Source organism: Phacochoerus africanus, chromosome X, assembly GCF_016906955.1.
Source record: "Phacochoerus africanus isolate WHEZ1 chromosome X, ROS_Pafr_v1, whole genome shotgun sequence".
Classification (NCBI taxonomy): domain Eukaryota; kingdom Metazoa; phylum Chordata; class Mammalia; order Artiodactyla; family Suidae; genus Phacochoerus; species Phacochoerus africanus.
In genome coordinates this window covers 47,976,395-47,989,079 of record NC_062560.1, presented here as the reverse complement: position 1 = coordinate 47,989,079, position 12,685 = coordinate 47,976,395, and the positions used below count along the sequence as shown (strand labels likewise).

Below are 12,685 nucleotides of genomic sequence, written 5' to 3'. Positions count from 1 at the left end.
TGACCCTAAAATCACTAGAAGAACAACTGTTGCTTGCTAATAAGATTTTTTTTTTCATTAACACACTGGGTCTTGCTGCTCCTATTGACCATTCTTAATTGTGTGATTCCCCAAAAGTTCCAACGAAGGAACTGGCGAAAAATAAATATTCACACATCTGAATCAAGTCTAACCTCCTCACATGAGGATGACATGCTCAGGTTTATTTCAATTGCTATTTTTGGAGCCTCTGAGGAATTCTTTTGCTTTTCCTCCTTCCTCTTTTGATGGCTCTTCTCTTTTTCCTACTCATGTGGTAGCTCTTCTTCTGGTACACAGCGGGCCTGTGTGGTATCAGGGCTGAGGTTCAATTGACTGAGGTCCTGTACTAGCGTTTTCCAAGAGGATGAATTCTGCCCTTCAGGATTCCCAGAAACAGTCTCTTTTTGGATCTGGCAGTAATGACATTTACATTTATTCCAATCTTTATTATATAAGGAAGAGATTTTTCCTTCCCTTCCAGCTCGAAAAGGTGACTTATAATTGAGGGTTTTCTGTCTCTTGTTCTCCACGAGTGTCTTTTTCCTCTGAGGGGATTCTGGCTTTTCCCATTGCTTCTCTTGTTCAGCCATCTCATCTCTGTACTGCTCCTGGCGGAGTTCTTGTGGTAGAGGGCTGAGGTACTTGCTACTAGGACTGCGGTTGAAGTTAGTGAGATTGCAGCTTTGCACTTGAGAGAAGGATGGCTGGGAGGTGGATGTAACTTCTTGGGATGTTTCTTTAGGTGGAACCAGTGAGGACTCAGATTTCAAAGTAGGGGTAATTCGCCGTGATGGATCCATAGCTTGAATCTACTCTTGAATCTCAGGGCTGGATAAGAATTTTGAAATTTGAGGGTCTCAAAAGGCTTGAAATTTGTGCAAAAAGAACTGCAGTAACTGCAGCCAAACTTGACAAAACTCCAAAAAAAAAAATAGACAAAAAGAATAGGGAGAGTCACAAAACAGTTATATATATATATATTTATTTATTTATTTTTATTTTTTGTCTTTTTGTACTTTCTAGGGCTGCACTCACAGCATATGGAGGTTCCTGGGCTAGGGGTCTTACTGGAGTTTCAGCTGCTGGCCTAGGCCACAGCCTAGGCCAATGTGGGATCCAAGTTGCGTCTGCAACCTACACTGCAGTTCATGGCAACGCCGGATCCTTAACCCACTGAGTGAGGCTGGGTATCAAACCCGCAACCTCATGGTTCCTAGTTGGATTTGTTAACCATTGTACCACATTGGGAACTCCAGTTATATTTTTAAATGCAGAAAAATATCCCTATATTCCAAGTGGAATGATAACAGTTAAACATGTTAATCATTAAACATAAAGTAAAGCCATATTACAGAGACTTCCTTTTCCAGGGTTGAGTCTTCCCCTGCAAACATGGATGCCAATATTCACTAATTTTCTAATTATTATCCTGAGTCTTGCAGAGTTTTGTATTGTTAGCCACAATGGGCACAGTCAGCACCTAGATCTTGTTTCTTTTTATATTATTCTCTAATAAATGGAGCCATGGCACATGGGAGAAATGGTTGATAATAGAAAACAAAGGAGGACTTCACTGGTGGTGCAGTAGGATAAGAATCCAGCCTTGTCACTACAGTGGCTTGGGTTGCCAATGTGGTCTGGATTTTATCCCTGGCCTGGGAATTTCCATGTGCTTCTGAAGTGGCAAAAAAATAGAAGACAAGGGAGATACAACTTATAAATATAATATGGTGTCCTGAAAAGTCTGAGGAACGGTTATAGATAGGTGCCTATACAAATGATTACTCAGTACTGCTCTATGAAATGAATGTTCTTCCTCTCAAGGGCATAACAACAGATTATTCAACCTAAAAAACACTCAGTAAGCTCATAATGTATCAGGCATTCAGTATCTTTTTTTTTGTCTTTTGTCTTTTTTTTTTTTTTTTTTTTTTTGTTGTTGCTATTTCTTGGGCCGCTCCCGCAGCATATGGAGGTTCCCAGGCTAGGGGTTGAATTGGAGCTGCAGCCACCGGCCTACGCCAGAGCCACAGCAACGCGGGATCTGAGCCGGGTCTGCAACCTACACCACAGCTCACGGCAATGCCGGATCGTTAACCCACTGAGCAAGGGCAGGGACCGAACCCGCAACCTCATGGTTCCTAGTCGGATTCGTTAACCACTGCGCCACGACGGGAACTCCAATTCAGTATCTTGAATCAGCTACCCGCAGTGTCTGTTCCAGCCAATCTGAACCTCTGTTTATCACATGGCCCATGCCCTCTCTGATCTCCACAACCTCATAGTCCTCTGTCAGGGATGCATCCTCCCATCTTCATCTGGCCATTGCTACTTACCTTCAGCTCTCTGGTTACACTTCTTTCTCTAGGATGTTTCCCCTGTCCCTCTGAAAATAGGTTATTTCATACTTTGTGCAGATAAGTTCATACCATTGCTTTCTCTCTGATAGAAAGCACTTATACCCATTTCTTTTCAGTGCTTGTTTTATTCAATACCTTGCAACAGACTGGGGAGTCCCTAAGGGTAGAGTCTGGGCATATTTTTTCCTCTCTTAAAGCTCAGAATCTAACATAATATGAGAGACACTGTTTCACATATCTAGTGTCAGAGCTAAATATCAGATGTTAGAATGGGGAAATAATCAAATTTTTAAATCAAACATCAAATTCCTTTTCACTCAACAAAGTTCAAATCTGAATGGAAAAGTACAGTTAAGAAATTCTGCATTTTAAATAGATGTAACATGATAAAGATTCATTATAAAATCCACACATATACCAACATTTAATCAGGTTCAGAATGTGCTAAGTGGAAAGAAATGCAGTTGGAGATCTGAGTGTCTTGGGGGAGGATTTCTTTGCTCATAATAGGATACACACAGCAAGGGCCAGGGCCTTGTTTTCCAGTGAAGGTTGTTGTATCTGGATATGGTGCCTGAAACTGTGGACACAATTTTGGTACCACAACAGGACTCAGGCTTAGGAGGTGCCCATCCAGTGATGGCAGAAGCCCAGAAATAGGAGCTTTTTTACTTTATGGCATCATCGATATACTAAATTGGCCATGCTTAGAACCATTCTGACCATGGACTTTTTGTTGGATAAGATACTTTTTGATCATTAGTTAAACTGATTTAGTCGTGCTTTTTTCCATCTCAAGACTGTATCTTAGCTAAATGATCCTAGCTCTGCCTAACACTTCATTTCTGTTCCCTCTTTGATACCAGAGCAACACAGATGCAGTCCTCTGCCAACCCCTGGGAACATTCTCAGGGATTTTGACAAGCCTCATCCATGCCCTGTGACTCCACTTAAACCCACACACAGTTCCTACAATGTCTACTTAGAGGCTGGGATCCAGCTGAGTGTACAGTTGGCCACAGAACAAACTCTGAGGGATAGCTCCATATTGTTCCAACATATAATTGTATCTCCCCTTACACAACTCACCTAAGGATAAAAAGTGTGTACCTTGGATGTGCAAACTAAAAGAGGAGCATTGAGATGGCACCCACTCCCTCAGCCCCAGCCTGATGCCAGTGCACTGATAAACTGGCTTTGGTGGGAGTGCAGGAGGGCAGCCTTGGTCTGTAGCACTTGCTGGCTAATTTCTGTGGTGTAAACACTCCTGCCATTGCTAATGTCAAGGAGCTGACAATATAACAACTGGGTTGAAAATCCATGGATATTTATGGAGCAGCACTTATGACTTGATGTGACCTAGTTCTAGCATGCTGCTGAGTACCGAGAAACTAAACAAGATTTTTGAGAGTCCTGGCACCCTTCCCCTCCTCAGATCTGGGCTCAAAACCTGTCTATGCTTCTCAACTTCCTACCACTCAGGTGTGCACCATGAAACTGAGGCATCCAGAGCCAGAGAAGCTTTCTCAATGTCACACATACAGTAAGTGATGGTGCTGAAATTCAAATTCAGATAAGCCTTTCCACAAAGGCAGAGTCAGTGCACCAAAATCTGTGCTGGGAGGCCTTTCCTAAGGGAGCAGGTGCAATAAATGGGAAAATGGACTGACTGGATTTTGGGACGAGGACAAAGGCACATTTAATCAATGACATACTGTCTACATTCTGAAGTACAGGAAATGTTCAGTTGTGGTTCATTTCTTTAGCAAGGAGAGAGTTCTTATGCACAGAACAAGTTTGTTGTATAAAGGCTGAGACCTACTTTACTTCCCTTTTATTTATTTATTTATTTATTTTTGTCTTTTTGCTATTTCTTGGGCTGCTCCCACGGCATATGGAGATTCCCAAGCTAGGGGTCTAATTAGAGCCGTAGCCACCAGCCTACACCAGAGCCACAGCAACGCGGGATCCGAGCCGCATCTGCAACCTGCAGCACAGCTCACGGCAACGCCAGATCGTCAACCCACTGAGCAAGGGCAGGGACCGAACCCGCAACCTCATGGTTCCTAGTCGGATTCGTTAACCACTGTGCCACGACGCGAACTCCTTACTTCCCTTTTAGTGCCATCCCTTAGAACATAATACTAAGCATAAGTAAGTAAGTGAATAAATAATGTTGGAGAGGATGGGGGATAACAGTTACCTGGATATACTCCTAGTAAGACTGGGGGGGCAGCTGAGTATGCATCAAGATTTAAATGTAAACACTGTAGGATCCATACATTTAATTAATTAATTAAATTGTCCATGCCTGTGGCATGTGGAATACCCTGGGCCAGGGATTGAACTCACTTTCCCAGCAGCAAGCTGAGCCACTGCATTGACAATACCAGATCCTTATCCCATTGTGCCACAAGGGAACTCCATATATTTTATTTTTAAAATGTCTTCTGATCAAATGATTAGACAGATGTCTAAGGATTTCTGAAGAAAGATTTTTACCATAGTTATATACGAAAAAGTGGCAAACTGGGAGAGCCATCAGAATCTGATTCTGGTGTGAACCCCAGGGAAAGAAAGAGAAGGAATATAGGCTGAATAGAAGTATTTTAGTCTGCACAGCACTTCTACGTAGAATTTGCAAGTTCACTGGGGAGTCCCTAAGTCAATGTTGGCCAACAACTACTGTTTCTAGCTCAAATGGTGTAAGTAGTGGTAATTTCCTACTGATAAGAACCAAAAAAAGGACAACATATATAAAAGATGGTTGGCAAATCACTGTATATCAGGCAATGTGAAGGACAGTGATCCCTGAGAGAGAAGAAACAAAGAAGTGTGAACAAAGACTGCTCCAGCTTACTGCCTTGAGCTTTCAGTCTGTTGCGGTACATGAAGTGGAACCCAGCTGGAGCTGATGGAATCCTGGAGTTCAGAGTCAGAGCTGAGCATCTGAGTAGATCAAGGCAAAGTTCAAAGAGGACCAGAGAGGAGAAAGCTGTGAAGTGAGAAAATGCCAGGGATCATCAAAAAGTCCCCCTCCTGTATTCACCACATGCATTAGGCCAGGGAAAGTATGTGAAAGGAGCAGAGAGAACACTCCCTCATTCTTGGACTCAGGTGGTCATAGTGCCTGTTGGATTCAGGTAGATTGGAAAACCTCTGGATTCATGATACATTGGTTTAGGATTCAGAAGGTGCTTTTTCAGTTTTGGGAGTAATTAGCCCTATTGGGAGCACTTCTCTAATCCCACCATACCACCTAAAAAATCATATTAAACATAAGGACATGAATAACTGAACCAACCAACCAACAAGAGAATAAATGAATAAGTAAATAACATTGGAGAAGACGAGGGATAATGCTTACTTTCACACAATGCTGGAGTGAGTTGGTAGGCAGACTGAAAATATGCAGTGAGACTTAAATGTAAAATCTGTCTGATCTTAAGTGAGTCTCTGTCAACACCTGGATGTGAAGTAACTTCCCTGGGGCAGAGGAAACCACTAGAAAGGATTAGTGAAGACAATACCTAGTGCTTTAACATGTAAGAGAATAGTTCACCAACAGCCAGGATGGAAAACCTCAGGAGTCATTGGATATTGGCTAGGGTACTCAGAAGGAGCTTTCCTTGGTTATGGAGAATAATTAGCCATTGACTGACCAATGCTTCAGCCCTACCAAAGAAATCAGAAAAGGAAGAGACCAAAGAATCAAAATATGTCTAAGTAATTAAACACACACTAGAAACAGCACAAGAATATTTTTAGCAATGCAAAAGTATTGATCGTTTAGGGGTTCCCATTATGGCTCAGTGGGTTAAGAACTCAAAATAGTGTCTGTGAGGATGTGTGTTCTTTCCCTGGCCTTGCTCAGCATGTTAAGGATCCCAAGTTGCCACAAGCCACAGATGTGGTTCTGATCCAGCATTGCAGTGGCTGTGGCATAGGCTTGCAGCTTCAGCTCCAATTTGACCCCTGGCACAGGAACTTCCATATGCCTTAGGTGCAGATGTAAAAAGAAAAAATATAATCCATCATTCAATAAGGTAATATTCAAAATAAGACATCCAATCAAAATTTGGTAAAAATGCAAATAAGCAGAAAAATTCAAGCCATAATGAGCGATAAATGAATCAATTGAAACTCACCAAATACTGAAACACATATTATGTGCAGCAGACAAGGACATTGAAACATTTCTTAAAATGGTATTCCATATGTTCAAACACTTAAGATGGGTAAAACATAGAGAAGACACAAATTAATTTTGGATGAACACTAAAATGTAAAAGATGAAAAATTTACTGGATGGAATTAATGGCAGAGTAGATATTGCAGAACAAAAATACCAAACTTGAAGACAGCAATGGAAGTGATCCAAAGCTAAACACAGGGAGAGAAGAAATACTTTTCAGTAATTAATAGAGCCTCCATTAGCTGTGAGACAACTTCAAGCAGTCTGATATATATGCAGTTGGAATCCCTGGAGAAGTGGATCAAGAGGTGGGCACAGACAGAACATTTGAAGAAATAATGTCCCCACACAGTGTTTCCATATTTGAGGAAAACTATAATTCCACAGATACCAACAAGAAAGAAGAAGCACAATAAAGCCCAAGCATGAATAACATGAAGAAAATTGCACTAACACACATAATAATCAAATTGTTCAAAACCAGTGATAAAGAGAAAATCTTAGAGGAACCAGAGATGCAAGTCATGTTAATTACAGAGAGGCATTTCTTCTCTAGAGATAATCTAAAGTGATAACCTTGGAGAAACATTTTTAAAGTACTTAAGAATTGCTTTGGCAATTCTCGGTCTTTTATGGTTCCATATAAATTTTTGGATTGTTTTTTCTAGTTCTGTGAAAATACCATGGGTAATTTGATATGGATTGCATTGAATCTGTAGATGGCTTTGAACAGTGTGGCCATTTTATGATATTAATTCTTCCAACCAAGTGGTGCTGGGAAAACAGAACAGCCACCTGTAAATCAATGAACCTGGGACACACCCTCACAAAATGCACAAAAATAAACTCAAAATGGCTTAAAGACTTAAAGGTAAGACAAGATACCATCAAACTCCTTGAAGAGAACATAGGCAAAACATTCTCTGACATCAACCTTATGAATATTTTCTCAGGTCAGTCTTCCAAAGCAACAGAAATAAAAGCAACAATAAACCAATGGGACCTAATCAAACTGACAAGCTTTTGCACAGCAAAGGCAACCTTTTAAAAAAGGGCAAAGAATTCTAAACAGAGATGGGATTAAGATGGAGGAATAGATGGAATGGAGCTCAACTTCTCTCATAAAAACAAAATTACAACCAAATGCTGAACAACCTTCAACCAAATGGACTGGAAACTTTCAAAAAGATATCCTACTCCAGAAGACAAAGAGGAGGCCACATCAAGAGGTAGGAGGGGCAATTATGTGATATAAATAACCCCATATCTGTTGGGTGGGAAGCCCAAGGACTGGAAAGTAACTATACCACAGAGACTCACCTACAGGAGTGAGAGTTCTGAGCCCTATATCAAGTGCCAATGCCTAGGGACCTGGCATTGGGAGAAAGAGCCCCTGGAGCATTTGACATTGAAGGCCAGTGGGGCTGGTGCACAGGAGCACCACAGGACTTGGGGAAACATAGACGCCATTCTTAAAAGGAGCACACAGGCTTTTATGTGCACTGGGTCCCAGGGCAAAGCAGAGACTTCATAGGAATATGGGTCAGACCTGCCTGGAGTTCTTGGAGGATCTCCTGGGAAAACAGGTGGTGGCTGTGGCTTGTTGTGGATGAAGGACATTGGAGGTAAAGCTCTCAGGAATATTCATCAGCATGTGTTTCTCTGGAGGTGGCCATTTTTGGAAAATATGGCCACACCCATCAGGGCTGAGAAGCCCCAGGCCAAAAAATAATCCAGGTAGGATCACAGCCCTATGGCATCAGTAAACAGCCTGCCTAAAAACTCCATCCCCAGGCACACAGCTGCCTCTAATCTCACCCAGAGACAAAGCCATACCCACCAGAGGGATAGGAATCAGTTCTACCTACCAGTGGGCAGGCACCAGTACTTCCCATCAGGAAGCTTACAGCAAGGCCCCCATAACAACTTCAGCCACAAGGGGGGCAGACATCAGAAGTAAGATAGGCTACAACTCTATTGACTGCAAAAAGGACACCACACTAAAAACATACAAAAATGAAAAGGCAGAGAACTATTCCTCATCTAAGGGAGAAATAAAAACCCCAGAAAACCAGCTAAGCGATCTGGAGATTATCAGCCTCCAGGAAAAAGACTGTAGACTAATGATGCTGAAAGTGAAGCAAGACATTGGAAATTAACTGGAGGCAAAGATTGATAAATTACAGGAAACATTGAGCAAAGAAATACAAGATTTAAAACAAGCAAGGAGAGATGCAAAATACAATAACTGATATAAAAAACTCATTAGAAGCAGCCAATAGCAGAATACAGCAGGCAGAAGAAAGAATAAGCTAGGTGGAGGACAAAATGTTGGAAATCACTGATGTGGAACAGAAAAGAGAAAAAAGATTGAAAACAAATTAAAGGAGTCTCAGAGAACTTTGAGACAATGTTAAACACAACATCTGCATTATAGGGGTGCCAGAAGGAGAAGAGAGTGAGAAAGGGCCAGAGAAAATATTGGAAGACATAAGAGCAGAAAACTTCCCTAACATGGGAAAGGAACCACTCACTCAAATCCAGGAAGCACAACGAGTACCATATAAAATAAGCCCAAGGAGGAACACCCCAAGACACATATTAATCAAACTGACCAAAATTAAAGACAAAGAGAAAATCTTGAAAGCAGCTAGGGAAAAGAAACAAATAACATACAAGGGAAAACCCTGATAAGGTTATTGGTAGATTTTTCAGCAGAAACTCTGCAGGCCAGAAGGGAGTGACATGATATACTTCATGTGATGAAAGGAAAAAACCTCCAACCAAGATTACTTTACCTAGCAAGGCTCTCATTCAGATTTGAAAGAGAAATCAAAAGCTTTACAGATGAGCAAAAGCTAAGAGAATTCAGCAACACTAAACCAGCTTTACAACAAATACTAAAGGAACTTCTCTAGGCAGAGAAGAAAAGGCCTCAACCAGAATCAAAATAGCACAAATGACAAGGCTCACCAGTAAAGGCATATATACAGTAAAGGTAGGAAATCATCCACACACAAATATGATACCAAAATCAGAAAACATGTGACTAGGATGGTACAAATGCAGGACACTGGAGATGCACTTGCAATTAAGAGACCAACAACTTAAAACAATCTTTGATATAGATATGTAGACTCCTATCCTGAAACTTCAGGGTAACTGCAAACCAAAAATCTGCAATTGATACACAAACAAATAAGAACAATCAACTCAAATACAACACTAAAGATAGTTATCAAACCACAAGAGGAGAGAACAAGAGAAGGGAAGAAAAAAGAGATTCAAAAATAAATCCAAAACAGTTAATAAAATGGCAATAATAACATACATATCAATAATTACCTTAAACGTAAATGGACTAAACGCCCCAACCAAAAGACATAGACTGGCTGAATGGATACAAAACGAAGATCCACATATATGCTGTCTTCAAGAGACCCACTTCAGTTCTATGGACACATACAAATTGAAAGTAAGAGGATGGAAGAAAATATTCCAGGCAAATGGGAATCAAATGAAAGCTGGAGTAGCAATACTCATATCAGACAAAATAGACCTTAAAATAAAGAATATTTTAAGAGACAAGGAAGGACACTATATAATGATCAAAGGATCAATCCAAGAAGACAATATAACAATTGTAAATATATATGCACCTAACATAGGATCACCACAATATATAAGACAATGGCTAACAACCTTAAAAGGAGAAATTGACAATAACACAATAATAGCGGGGGCCTTTAACATCACACTTACAGCCATGGACAGATCATCCAGACAGAAAATCAATGAGACACAGGCCCAGAATGAAACATTAGACCAGATGGACTTAATAGATATTTATAGGACATTCCATCCAAAAGCAACAGAATATATATTCTTCTCAAGTGCACATGGAACATTCTCTAATATTGATTACATTCTGGGCCACAATTCAAGCCTCAGTAACTTTAAGAAAATTGAAATCATATCAAGTATTTTTCCAACCACAATGCTGTATGACTAGATATGAGCAATAAGAAAAAAACTGCAAAAAACACAAACACGTGGAGACTAAACAACATGCTACTAAACAACCAATGAATCACTGAAGAAATCAAAGAGGAAATTAAAAAATACCTAGAATCAAATGACAAATAAGATATGGCACTCCAAAACTTATGGGATGCAGCAAAACCAGTTCTAAGATGGAAGTTTATAGCAATAAGAGCCTTCTTCAGGAACCAAGAAAAAGCTCAAAAAAACAACCTTACTTTGCATCTAAAGCAGTTAGAGAGAGACTAACAGACAAGACCTAAAATTAGCAGAAGGAAGGAAATCATAAAGATCAGAGCAGAAATCAATGAAATAGAAACAAAGAAAACCATAGAAAAGATCAATGAAACTAAAAGCTGATTCTTTGAAAAGATCAACAAAATTGATAAACCCTTGGCCAGACTTATCAAGAAAAAAGAGAGAGGACTCAAATCAATAAAATTAGAAATGAAAAAGGAGAAATTACAACAGATATCACAGAAATACAAAGCATCATAAGAGACTACTATATGCAAATATATGCCAATAAAAGGGAAAAGAAATGGAAAAATTCTTAGAAAAGTACAATCTTACAAGACTAAACCAAGATGAAATAGAAAAGATGAACAGACCAATCATAAGTATTGAAATTGAAACTGTGATTGAAAAACTTCCAGCAGGAGTTCCTGTCATGGTGCAGTGGTTAATGAATCCGACTAGGAACCATGAGGTTGCAGGTTTGATCCCTGCCCTTGCTCAGTGGGTTAATGATCCGGCGTTGCCTTGAGCTGTGGTGTAGGTCGCAGACGCGGCTCAGATCCCGTGTTGCTGTGGCTCTGGTGTAGGCTGGCAGCTACAGCTCCGATTTGACCCCTAGCCTGGGAACCTCCATATGCCACGGGAGCAGCCCAAGAAATGGCAAAAAGACAAAAAAAAAAAAAAAAAAAAAAGAAAGAAAGAAAGAAAGAAAAACTTCCAGCAAACAAAAGTCCAGGACCAGATGGCTTCACAGGCGAATTCTATGAAACATTTAGAGAAGAGCTAACACCTATCCTTCTGAAACTATTTCAAAAAATTGCAGAGGAACACTCCCAAACTCATTCTATGAGGCCGCCATCACCCTGATACCAAAACCAGACAAAGACACCACAAAAAAGAGAAAACTACAGGCCAATTTCACTGATGAACATAGATGCAAAAATCTGCAACAAAATGCTAGCAAACTAAATCCAACAATACAGTAAAAAGATTGTACATCATGGCTAAGTGGGATTTATCCCAGGGATGCAAGGATCCTTCAATATCTGCAAATCAATCATTGTGATATATCACATTAACAAACTGAAGAATAAAGCCATAAAATCCTCTCAATAGATGCAGAAAAAGCCTTTGACAAAATCAAATACCCATTTCTGATAAAAAATCAAAACCTTTCAGAAAGTGGGCATAGAGGGAACCTACCTCAACATAATGAAGGCCATAAATGACAAAACCACAGTTAATATCATTCTCAGTGGTGAAAAGCTGAAAGCATTCCCACTGCGATCAGGAACAAGAAAAGGATATCTGCTCTCACACTACTATTCAACATAATTTTGGAAGTCCTGGCCATGGCAATTAGAGAAGAAAAAGAAATAAAAGGAATCAAAATTGGAAAGGAAGAAGTAAAACTATCACTATTTGTAGATAACATGATATTATACCTAGAGAATCCTAATGACTCTACCAGAAAACTGTTAGAGTTCATCAATGTATTTGGCAGATGCAGGATACAAAATTAACACATAGAAATTGATTGCATTTCTATATACAATCAATGAAAGATCAGAAAGAGAAATTAGGGAAGCAATATTTACCATCTCATCCAAAAGAATAAAATACATAGGAATAAACCTACCTAAAGAGACAAAAGACCTGTACTCTGAAAACTATGACACTGATGAAAGAAATCAAAGAGGACACAAACAGATGGAAAGACATACCATGCTCTTGTATTGGAAGAGTCAATATTATCAAAAAGACCATACTACCCAAGGCAATCTATAGATTCAGTGCAATCCCTATCAAATTACCAAGAACATTTTTTACA

At 39.9% G+C, this 12,685-nt stretch overlaps 1 protein-coding gene across 1 annotated transcript; it reads right to left on the bottom strand.

The window, feature by feature from the left end:
• Positions 1-284: 284 nt before the first annotated feature.
• LOC125118025 (protein FAM156A/FAM156B-like) lies at positions 285-821 on the bottom strand. The gene has a single exon (XM_047764201.1). It carries the CDS (start codon positions 819-821, stop codon positions 285-287), a length of 537 nt encoding a protein of 178 aa, XP_047620157.1.
• Positions 822-12,685: the final 11,864 nt, after the last annotated feature.